This window comes from Agelaius phoeniceus, chromosome 9, assembly GCF_051311805.1.
Source record: "Agelaius phoeniceus isolate bAgePho1 chromosome 9, bAgePho1.hap1, whole genome shotgun sequence".
Classification (NCBI taxonomy): Eukaryota; Metazoa; Chordata; class Aves; order Passeriformes; family Icteridae; genus Agelaius; species Agelaius phoeniceus.
Genome location: NC_135273.1, coordinates 635,228 through 647,692, shown reverse-complemented (window position 1 = coordinate 647,692; position 12,465 = coordinate 635,228). Strand labels below are relative to the sequence as shown.

At 52.7% G+C, this 12,465-nt stretch overlaps 1 protein-coding gene across 3 annotated transcripts in view; it reads right to left on the bottom strand.

Annotated features, from left to right (window-relative positions):
* The window catches only part of STK32C (serine/threonine kinase 32C), a 74,230-nt gene that overhangs the window by 29,487 nt on the left and 32,278 nt on the right, over nt 1-12,465 (bottom strand). For 2 of the 3 annotated variants that reach the window (XR_013183403.1, XM_054637285.2), the window contains exon 2: nt 1,075-1,130. The exons of the other annotated variant lie outside the window; for it this stretch is intronic. Coding sequence is in view for 1 of the 2 variants with exons in the window: in XM_054637285.2 (XP_054493260.2) it covers nt 1,075-1,130 (56 nt within the window). In the remaining variant the exon portion in view is untranslated. The remainder of the gene's footprint in view (nt 1-1,074; nt 1,131-12,465) is intronic. 3 annotated transcript variants of the gene reach the window in all.

Genomic DNA, 12,465 nt, shown 5'->3' with positions numbered 1-12,465 from the left:
ACCCTCGTGGCATCAGCTTTTGATCAAAGTGTGATGGCAGAAACCAGCCAAGATGGCCTGACCAGAGGGAAACGCGAGCAGGTGCAGTTTGCCCCACCACTCAGCTGTCCTGTTGATGTCCCCAGTGCATGGGGACACTTGTGCCACCCACTGACCCAAAGCCCTTCCACAGCTTTGACACTGCACATTTCACACTATTTCCACGGCCATGTCTGCCCCCAAAGCCCCAGTGCTGGCACACAGCCCCACCCACACAAGCAGGTGACACACCTGAGCCTGCAGTGTCCGGGATCAGCGCTGGCACCGCCGCTCCCAGCTCTCACCCACCACACACAGGGGAGTGAGGCTGCACAGGGGGCACCCCTGCTGCTGGCTGCAGCAGAGCACAGTGACAGAAGCACTGCAGAGCCCCCAGCACAGCCCTGTGCTGTCAGACATCCCACGGGCACCGTGCTGGCACTGCCAGAGCAGGGGCAAACGCCAGAGGCACCTGCACAGGGGCAGGGGCCAGCCAGAGGAACAGGGAATGGAGAAGGACTGGCACTAGGAAACCAACAGTAACCGACTCCAGAGATACACAGCTTTTTGATCATCACCTCCCACATCCTCCCACATGCTTGGCAAGAAAAGCCAGTTAAAAATAAACAACAAAACCTCTTCAGCATAACTGATTTCTGATTGGGAAAACAGCCCAGGACTTCACAGAACCCTCCTGACCCATGTGCCAGCTCAGTCAAGCACCAAGGACAACTTCCAGCACCTTCCTGCCTCACTGCCCCTGCCACAACCCAGACATCCCCACAGGAAACTGAAAACATAAAGAATGTTTGCTGTAAAATGGTCACAATTGTGCTGGTAACTTACAACACATCTGTTGCACCACGATGCCAAGAATTACAGCAAAGCCAAATGGCAACAAGGTATTTTCCTGAACATTTTTCCTGTGTTGACTGAGCAGCCATCATAAAAAAATAGAAAAATAGCCAATTTCAGCCCCATTACTGTTCCAATAAACCACAAATACATAACAGCAGACACCTGATAAACCATGCAAGACTGAGAGCTCAAGCCTACCTTGCCAAAGCTTCCCTTCCCAATGGCCCGGAGAATCTGGAAGTGGTCAAAGTTCACTACAAGGCAAGGAAAAAAGAATTTACATTTGTAAATGCTTTACTACAAATAAGCTTGCATCCTAAAGAAGGCAAGGAGACAACTACAGAGCATTGGCCAAGCTTTTATTAAAGGTTTTCCTCTGGAGAAGCTGCAGGACAGCAGCTGCTTTGCTTTCAAGTCTCTTCACGAGCTGGCAGAGGGTTGGATGAGATTACTAAATGAGTGGTTTAGCACAAAGTAAAATACAGCTTCGACCTGTGTGGATCCAGGGGGAGCTTCACAGAGCTCAGGAGCAAACTGCAAGTGTGGCAGAGCGGAGAGCGTGGTGAGACCCTGCCCTACACTGTGTCCTGCCCTCTGCCCACTACCTCACAAACAGTGCCCATTGCCCCACAAACACTGCCCACTACCCCACAAACACTGCCCATTGCCCCACAAACACTGCCCATTGCCCCACAAACACTGCCCACTGCCCCACTGCCCCACAAACACTGCCCACTGCCCCTGCCCCACTGCACACTGCCCCATTGCCCACTGCCCCACAAACACTGACCCACAAACACTGCCCACTGCCCCACAAACACTGCCCATTGCCCCACAAACACTGCCCACTGCCCCACAAACACTGCCCATTGCCCCACAAACACTGCCCCACTGCCCCACTGCCCCACAAACACTGCCCATTGCCCCTCTGCACACTGCCCCACAAACACTGCCCCACAAACACTGCCCACTGCCCCTGCCCCACTGCCCACTGCACACTGCCCCACTGCCCCATAAACACTGCCCACTGCCCCATAAACACTGCCCCACAAACACTGCCAATTGCCACACAAACACTGCCCCACAAACACTGCCCATTGCCCCACAAACACTGCCAATTGCCACACAAGCACTGCCCACTGCCCCACAAACACTGCCCACTGCCCCACAAACACTGCCCACTGCCCCCCTGCCCCACTGCCCCACAAACACTGCCAATTGCCACACAAACACTGCCCCACAAACACTGCCCATTGCCCCACAAACACTGCCAATTGCCACACAAGCACTGCCCACTGCCCCACAAACACTGCCCACTGCCCCACAAACACTGCCCACTGCCCCCCTGCCCCACTGCCCCACAAACACTGCCAATTGCCACACAAGCACTGCCCACTGCCCCACAAACACTGCCCACTGCCCCACTGCCCCACAAACACTGCCCACTGCCCCACAAACACTGCCCACTGCCCCATTGCCCACTGCCCCACAAACACTGCCCCACAAACACTGCCCACTGCCCCACTGCCCCACTGCCCACTGCCCACTGCCCACTGCCCCTGCCCCACTGCCCACTGCCCCTGCCCCCTGTGCTCAGCCAGCGCTGGGTGTGCTGTGGTTGCTGCTGCCAAAGGACAGTGTTAGGGACAGGGACAGCCCTCCTCTCCCTTCACATGCAGACCCATCTGTGGAAGAGATCCATAGTTTTTCAGAGCCAGCGTGAGGAGCAATGACAAGAGATGATCGTGCAGCTGTAACACTCAGCCACTGACTCCATCAGCTGCTGCTGCAAACAAAATTATTTTTATACCAAAGTACTGCTGTGATTTAATTTAATATCAGTGTTAAATAAAGAAGACAAGGTGAGGAGGAGCTTGCTGATGGACTGAGCCCACCTGCTCAGATACAGCTGTCAGCCCTTGCCAGCTGTACCATGAGACCCTCCCCGTGCAGGGGACCCTCAGCATTCCTTGCCACATGTCTGGATGAAAAGAAATGCTTGGCATGGGCTTGGGGTTTGCAGCATAAGGTGGCCAACAATGAGCACTGAGCCTGTTGGCTGGCCACAGAGACCAAAATCACTCAGGAGGAGTGGGAACAAAGAATTCACTATAAATATTACGAGTCCCACTCCCAGATCTTAAATAAATGCACATCTGTCATCTCTGAGGATGAATCAAGAGCCCACGCATGCCCATGGAGTTCCTATTACCCTTTTGTGCTAGGCTTATATCCAAAATATTGTTATTGTCACTTTTGTGGGACGTTTTCTGCAGGAGAGCTCAGAAAACTTTGCCAAATGAAACTGAGAACAGAATCTGGGCCAGCTCGTACTCCGTGTGTCCCTGCACTCCCAGTTCCCTCCCTCGGGGATGCTGAAGGGCAGAAGCACCACGACTGCTCCATGTTTAGTTGGTTTAGTTGGTTTAGCTGACTGGGTGGTGATCAGTCAAGGGCTGCACTCCTTGATCTTGGCTAAGGATCTTATTCCACCCTCAATGACTCTGTGACCTGCCCGAGATTTCTCCAGGAGACCCCAAACAGACCCCATGGGGACACCAGTGTCCCCAAACCTTCTGACAGCCTCCTCCATCTCCAGGGGAAGGGCTCAGCTCCACGGGTGCTGTGTCACCTCCTCATCACCTCCCTCCTCTGTGGGCCTTTTGTTTCAGCAGTGATTTTACTGAGGATCTTCCTCCCTCTCCTACTAGAGGGGCTGTAGTGAGCAATGCAAAACAGCAGCTTCAGCTTCACAAGTATTCTGTCCGAAATGTTCTGGCCGAAGCATCTGGAGCAACAGATCAAATGTTTTCCACGTGCAACCAAATCCACTGGCTGACCTCCTGTCACCAAAAGGATGCCCAGCTACAGGGAGCCCCTTGGAAGGGCAGCGTTTTCTTGACAATTCACCCACATGCAAGTGCTCTGCCATCACTCCAGGAGGAGAGCTTTTGATAATTCTTCCTTATAATGTTTGGAATATTGTGTAAAAAGGCATTGCCTCTGAGAAAACAAACCCCAAAGTGTCATTTCCACGTATCCATGACTACAACTGATCTGGGAAGCCTGCTCGAGCCAGCAGGCAGGAAACAAACCTAGAAATGAATATTCACCAGGCCCTTGAACCTATCAGAAGAGATGTCACTTTTAATAAATTAATACAGAGTTCTGCTGATGGGAAGTTCGGATGATGCACTGCCTGGTTTCCCAGTTCCAGTATTTTCTGCAGGATTCAGTAGGCAATCTGATAATTCTGTGGAAGTAAACGATTCTAAGATTACACGATCCCAATAAAGCAAAAGCAATCTCAGCATGTGAAGAAGAAAATCATAGTAGCAGTGTGCTGCTTTTTGTGCACAGCACAGTGGATTACTAAGAATGTTAACTTATCACTACGGAATACGTGATTATCCCTAAAATAGAAATCCTGAACCTGCCTGGAACAACTGCATATGCTCCAGAGGCTCTGCTCTCTGGGCTGCCAGGAGAAAGCTGTCATTCACCCCCAGCCAGCAGGGCTGGCTGACTCTGGGGGCATGGCTAGGAGCCTGAGTCACAGACACAGGGGAGCTTGGGTGGCAGGAGCAGGAGGGGACAGCTGCTGCCTCTGCCAGGCCCTGCTCACCCACTGCTCTGGCTCTGCACAGCTCCAGCCACAGGCTGGGGGGCAGAAACAGCCCTGGCCTCAGGAGGAGCCAGTCACTCACAGGGAGCTGCAAACCTGGGGGCTTCAGGAAGCATTTCTGTACAGAGGCTGCTCGAGCCTGGAACAGGCATCCCGCAGCCATGGTCATGATCCAAGCCTGTCAGGGCTCAGGAGGCACTTGCACAATGCCCTTAATGGCATGCTTCAGCTTTGGGCACTCCTGAAGCACCAAGCACAGGAACTAGATCAGTCTAGGTGAGGAGTGGGACTAGTAGGTGCCTTACAACTGAAAATATTCTGTTCTTCTGTTCCATCCCATCCCATCCCATCCCATCCCATCCCATCCCATCCCATCCCATCCCATCCCCACCTGCAATGTGCAAACAGGAGGAGCTGACTTGCCCCCCACAGCCAGCCCATGCCCTGCCTGTGTGCAATGCCCAGGGTGCTCCCTCAGCTCCTCACAGGAACAGGACACTCACTGTTCCAGCAGCTCCTCACCACCGTGGCACCTCGGCAGGGAGGGGAACCACGGGACAGGAGACGCTGGCATTTGCCATGCGCTGCTTCCCGGCTCTCCCTGGCACCGAGTGACAAACCATGAATCACAAATAAAATAAATACCATAGCCTGTGGCTCTGGCTTTGCTGTGGCTCTGCTCTCCAGCTCCAGGAGTGCGTGACGAGTGGGATGGCAGGGATGGATGGCAGGGATGGATGGCAGGGATGGATGGCAGGGATGGATGGCAGGGATGGATGGCAAGGATGGCAGAGATGGCAGGGATGGATGGCAGGGATGGATGGCAGGGATGGATGGCAGGGATGGATGGCAGGGATGGATAGCAAGGATGGCAGGGATGGATGGCAGGGATGGATGGCAAGGATGGCAGGGATGGATGGCAGGGATGGATGGCAGGGATGGATGGCAGGGATGGATGGCAGGGATGGATAGCAAGGATGGCAGGGATGGATGGCAGGGATGGATGGCAAGGATGGCAGGGATGGATGGCAGGGATGGATGGCAAGGATGGATGGCAAGGATGGATGGCAAGGATGGCAGGGCTCCACGTGCCCACAGGACCTCCCCAAACCTCACGCAGCCCAGCCCTGCCCACTGCACAACAGAGTGCCAGGTGCTGCTCTGACATCCCTGTAATTAAGACCTCATTGTAATCACAAGATGTACTGTGGGATAAAGCAGGCTGGATACACAGCTTCCACTGCCAGTGAAATAGAGAGAATGAGAAGTACATTTCCCCATTTCCCTGCAAAAACTCATTGTACAGAAGGATGAGGGATGCAAAAAAAAAAAAAAAAAAAAGAAAAGGAGAGCTTTGTCTTCACTATTTCAAAATTATTAATGTTTTCATTACTTTTTGCTATTTATTCCACATTTATTTGCAAGATACCTAAAAGCAATACTTCAGAGACACAGTGGACTCCCCGTGAGTGTTCAACATCAGGACCTGGTATTAATCTCCAGCAGCAGGAGAACAATACAGTAGGATGCAGTTAGTAAACCTGGTCTACAACACCCTCAAATCTGGGGAAGCCAGCAAAATAAATCACATGTTAAGGTTCAAGTCAACCTTTTACCCTTCAGCTGCATGTTTTCCAGCATCATTAATACCAACAGGGACATTTAACTCCAAGAATGATTCTCTTCAATACTAAAGGCCTAAGAAATAATTTTTTGAATCTTGTAACAGCAAATGTGTCAGGGTAGCATGACATGATCCACTTTCTGTCAACATATTTCTAGACATTGGCATAACAAATAGCATTTCTCTACCCACTGTCTTTCTGCAATGTAGCTTGGAAGAAGCACCCCAGTAACTGATGTAGAAACATTAAATTGTGGCCACAGAAACCACAAGTTTGCTGCCACAGAATGCCGTGAGTTCCATCTGGCAGGAAGGAGAGTTCCAGCTTTGCTGCGAAGCCACCACACACAGGGTGACACGGGAGGTGAGGCCACCCCGGCTGGGACAGAGGGGGCATCAGGACACGGGCATGGGGGCCTGCACAGGGCACGGCAGGCAGGGCAAGAGGACAGGACAGGAAGCCAGCAGGACAAAGAGATGGGGGATTTGGGGCAGCTCTGGGGCTCTGGGAGCCTGGGCAGGCATCAGGCACAGAAGGGAAGGAGGCAGAGCCACAGGGGAGCAGCAGCACCACGGCAGACAGGGAGCATCCCCAGGGAGGGGATGGGATGAGCTGCCAGGAAGAGCAGGGAGAGGGGCAGGACAAGGGAGGGGTGGGAGGACTTGCTTGGAAAAGCTTTCACACCGGAGGATCAGCCTGGGCGAACTGGAAGCTGAGATTTGAGTTCAAACACAAAGCTGTTGGTGGAGAGAGGGAGCAAAGGGCCTTGGGGGGAGATGCCAGCACTCCCTCCCCAGCCTGAATCCCTTGGAACACAAGGCATCCCATTTGCTCCAGCCAGAGGGCCGTGCAGTGCAGGACACCACTGCTTTCTTTCCCTGTTGTTCCTGCAGAAAGCACAAGCAGCAGGTTTGGTCTCCAGCATCTCAGGCTAATCTGTTTTGCCTATTCATAGCCACAGAGAAGATTACACAGGTGAGGGAAATGGAAATACAGTGTAATATGGCTGTCAGGAACCTCAAGTGAGCATTCACTACCCAGGAATCCAGGCAATCTAGTAGATAATGGAAGAAATTAAAGGTACAATGGCAGCCCAGTGCTCTAATGAGCCCCTTTAGGAACCACAGACTCAAACCTACTACTAGGAAGCAACTCTAAAGTAGTGTAAAAACAGAGACTTTTCGTATAATTAAAAATGAGTCCCTGCAACTCCATAAGGAATCAAATGCACCATGCAAAGCAACTGCTAAGTCAGTTTAGGCAGACTGGGTAATGGATATGCAATATAAAAATGTTTGCATTGGCCAGAAACCATTCCTAAACAGCAAAAAATGCCCTTTGCATTGGCCAGGAGCCCTTCCAAAGAGTGTGAGCAGGTTGCATTCACCTGATCTCCATCAGCGAGCTCAGGAGGCACTGGAGATGGAGAAGGAAACCCAGCACCTCATCCCTTGTGCTCCGTGTCCCTGACCAGGGCTATTTCTGTTAGAAAAACACGTGTTAGTGTGCAGCAGCAACCCAGGGAGGCCAGCAGGGCACTCATTAACCAGCTGAGCCCTGGCTGGTGCAGGTCAACGAGCACTAAATGAGTTCACAGTGGTCCCGAAAGCACGGGAGATGTGGTCACACACACAGGAGGGGTGAGCAGGGCTGCCCTCCCAGCAGTCAGGGCTCAGGGTCAGCACGTTCTGGGGCTGGCTGCAGGGCAGCTCCAGAGCCCTGGCTGCCCAAAGGGAGTGCCCAGTGCCCCAAGGCCAGCACCAGGACAGGTCTGTTCCCCCTGTCAGCTGCCACGTGTCTGGCTGCTGTTTCCACAAGGGCACAGCCCCTCGGCAAACCTGCCTGGAAATGATCCATTTTACAGGGCACCTCTGGTTAAACAGCCTGCCAGGAGATCAGAGCAGAGCTGTTGGAAAGGCAAAGGTCACTCTGGCATCCACCCCAGCCATAAACAGCCCAGGTAACCTGCAGGGCCAGGGCTCACCTTCCCTGCTGGGCTGGCAGGGGACAGGGACAGCCACCAGCCCACACTGCTGCACTGCAGTGCAGAGCACTGCACACCTGGACACACCTTCCCTTCCTTCTGCTCCCAGGAGCAGCCATGGCCCGCACGGATCTGGGATGGAAAACTTCCTCTGCAGCTGGAATAAACCCTCCCTGGCACATCACCAAACCCCTCTGGCACATCACCAAACCCCTCTGGCACGCTGAGTCCAGAGCACACAGAGCTGCAGCCCTTGGACCACAGAGCCATCCATGGGTCTGGGCTGGAAGGATTGCCCACTGGAGCCCCCCAGGAGTGACAGAGCCCAGCTCCAGCCCAGCTCCTTGGCCACACTGCAGTGCCAGAGCCATCCATGGTCTGGGCTGGTCACTGGAGCCCATCAGGAGTGACAGAGCCCAGCTCCAGCCCAGCTCCTTGGCCACACTGCAGTGCCAGAGCCATCCATGGTCTGGGCTGGTCACTGGAGCCCATCAGGAGTGACAGAGCCCAGCTCCAGCCCAGCTCCATGGCTATGCTGCAGTGCCAGAGCCATCCATGGGTCTGGGCTGGTCACTGGAGCCCATCAGGAGTGACAGAGCCCAGCTCCAGCCCAGCTCCTTGGCTATGCTGCAGTGCCAGAGCCATCCATGGGTCTGGGCTGAAGGATTGCCCACTGGAGCCCAGCAGGAGTGACAGAGCCCAGCTCCAGCCCAGCTCCTTGGCCACACTGCAGTGCCAGAGCCATCCATGGGTCTGGGCTGGTCACTGGAGCCCATCAGGAGTGACAGAGCCCAGCTCCAGCCCAGCTCCTTGGCCACACTGCAGTGCCAGAGCCATCCATGGGTCTGGGCTGAAGGATTGCCCACTGGAGCCCATCAGGAGTGACAGAGCCCAGCTCCAGCCCAGCTCCTTGGCCACACTGCAGTGCCACAGCCCAGCCTGTCCCCAGACACAGCCTGCAGGCAGTGCCACAGCAGCACCAGCAGCTCTGCCCCACAGCAGCAGTCCCAGCCCTGCATTTCTTGGGTTGTTGCTTTTTTCCTTACTTCTACCGATAAGAAAATTTTATTTCAAGGAACTATAATTGATTTACGGAAAAAAAAAAATTAGAAAGCCTTTATAGCACATGTTTTTAGTTGGATAATGTTAGCAATAAACAGCTGCTGGATGTTACTTAATGTTTCTGCAGCATATGTTAGGAATGATAAATGGCTGAGTTTCGGTGCCTCATGAAAGATTGAGGCTGTACCATGTTCAGGGCTCGGCTGGGACTGCTAAAATCCCCAAAGTGAACAGAAGCACCTTTGTAAAGCTACGTTAAAATTAATTTTAGACAAATTAATTCCAACCAGGTTTGTAAAGTTGGCTGGAACAGGACACTGAATTAATTGCCTCCATTCATTTGTTGACAACGTGTAAAATTGCCTCTTCTGGAGTGTTTTCAGTACTGGCCATGCCAGTATTTTTTAGCACAATAAAGACTCTTTTGCAGTTTTATTTTAAAAGGTATAAAAGGAATAAAGAGTTATACAAAATTAAGTGATTGAGCTCAAGTGAAATCTTCATTTCTCCTCTGAAAAAATCTGAATTTCAGGTGAAATATCCAAACTGGGTATTATTCACTGCTACTCTCACCTCCTCACCCAGCTCCACATCCTGACCGTGCAGGCAGGGACTCCCCAGCCCTGGCCAGCACTCTCCACAAGCTGCAGGGAACACACTTTGCTTTGGGGGAAAACTCATTTAAAAAAAAAAAAAAAGCTTAATCAAAGAATTACAGAATCATTAAGGTTGGAAAAGACCTTGGAGTTCACCCAGTCCAACCATCCCCATCACCACCACAGTCACCAATAAACCTCAGCTGCCACATCCATTCAGATTCTGAACACTTCCAGGGATGGGGACTCCAGCCCTGCCCTGGGCAGCTGTGGTAACAGCCTTTCCCAAAATGGAAAACTTTCCCAAAATGGAAAACTTTCCCAAAATCCGCCCTGAGCTGCCCTGGCCCAGCCTGGGGCCGTTCCCTCTGCTCCTGTCCCTGGGCCCTGGAGCAGAGCCCGACCCCCCCGGCTGTGCCCTCCTGGCAGGAGCTGTGCAGAGCCACAAGGGCCCCTGAGCCTCCTTTGCTCCAGGCTCAGCCCCTGCCCAGCTCCCTCAGGGATTCTGCAGCCCCTGCCCGGCTCCCTCAGGGATTCTGCAGCCCCTGCCCGGCTCCCTCAGGGATTCTGCAGCCCCTGCCCGGCTCCCTCAGGGATTCTGCAGCCCCTTCCCAGCTCCGTTCCCTTCTCTGTACACTCCAGGCCCTCAATGCCAAATACAAGGCTGAGAACAAAGTTTAGGGTGTCTTTGCCATTTCCATTCAAGACTAAAAGCTGGCAACCAGCTTTGCTCAGCACAACAGGAGGTTTGGGGTTCATCAGCCTGAGCTCACCCCTGTCCCTGGGAAAACATCCATGGTTTTATGCAGGTTCTGCATGTTCTGGCTCTTCAGTGTCCAGGTCTGCTGAGCAAGCCCAGCTTAAATACAATTAAGGAACTCTCATAGGGATATAAAAGTCTTTAGTAATCAGAAATAAAATCCAGCCAGCAGACATACACTGTTTCCAGGAAGAAACTCATCACTACTATTCCAAGCCAGCTCAGTCCTCCCAGGTCTATGAGACAATGGCTACCAACATCTGATGAAGCAGGAGTCCACAGGGGACCCTTGTGATGAAGCAGAAAGCTTGAGGAGGAAGAAATGAAGAAAATATTATTGAAATCTGTAATAAAATTCAGGACGTGGAAGTTCAAGAAGCATCTCCAATATTAAATGTGGCAGAGATGGATCATAGAGTCACAGCATCCCAGACTGGACTGGGTAAGAAGGGATCCCAAATCCCCCCCAGTGCCACCCCTGCCATGGCAGGGACACCTCCACTGTCCCAGGTGCTCCAGCCCCAGTGTCCAGCCTGGCCTTGGGCACTGCCAGGGATCCAGGGGCAGCCACAGCTGCTCTGGGCACCTGTGCCAGGGCTGCCCACCCTCACAGGGAAGAAATCCTCCAGTATATCAAAACTAAATTTAACCTCTGTCAGTTTAATCTTTTAAAATCAAAGGAAGTAATTTAATTAGAAATCCCTTTGAGGTAGGATTTTCCCCCCTTTATGGGATGTGTCTGTAGCCTCATGGGATCCCAGTTCAACAGCTCATGTCCTTAAATTTAACTCCAATAAATTTTTTTTAGCAAGAGAGGGTTTATGTTACTGCAGCCCTCTCAGAGCAGTCCTCCCTTAAGTACAAGTGCACCCTTGTATTGTACCATCAGCCACAGCCCCCAGAACACACAAGGGGTGGAAACTGAAGATGCCCAAGTCCTCAGCACTTCTCTCCTGTCCCAGGCTCTGCAGAGGCTGGATTGGACCCTCGACTCATTCCTTCATCCCAACTGTCCTCACCAGACCCGTCACTCATAAAATATGGATACTGCAGCACTCCTCAGCCTCCACACTGGAGCAGGAAACCTGCCCTGCACCCTCAAGCTGCAGCTGAACTCTAAAATATTTAAGCCCATCCAGAGATGCTGGATGAATTCTGGAGGCGGGACACCAGCAGGGCTGGCAGCTGAGCTTATGCAAACCCAAATTTAGGTGGAAGGAGGATGTGTCTCTGCTGGAGAGCCCATGCTGAGGACACCACCAGCACCGTTCTCCTGCCCACAGGGAGAGAGGCCCTACAGCCAGGAGGAGCAGCTGCTCTTATGGCAGCCTGGCCAACAGCCACTGTCCTGTTTGGCTTTGCCTGTGGCAGCCACTGCAGTGGGATGTGGGATGGAATCCCCAAGAGGAAGGGAAGGATCAGCATCCCACAGCCTGTGCTGCAGGGGCAAAAGCAATGACAGGTACCGGCCAGCCCGTGTGGCACACCTAACCCTGGGCACAACAACAGGAGCTCTGCTGGGTTCTCTCCTAAACACAAACAGGAAAACAATTCATGGCAGGTTTTACTGCTCTGTGGGGAAGCCATTCCACCAGCCGAACTCCATTGCCTTGTCTGAAATTTCCAGAAGGCACAGAACTGGAAGGCAGTGGCGCAGGATCCTCTGGCTAGTGAGCCACTGAGCTCCATCTTGCTCCAAACGTCCGTCCATCTGTCCATCCATCCATCCATCATCCATCCATCCATCCATCCATCCATCATCCATCCATCAGCCATCCATCCATCCATCCATCCATCATCCATCCATCCATCCATCCATCATCCATCCATCATCCATCCATCCATCATCCATCCATCCATCCATCCATCCATCCATCCATCCACCCATCCATCCATCCATCCATCATCCATCCATCATCCATCCATCCATCCATCCA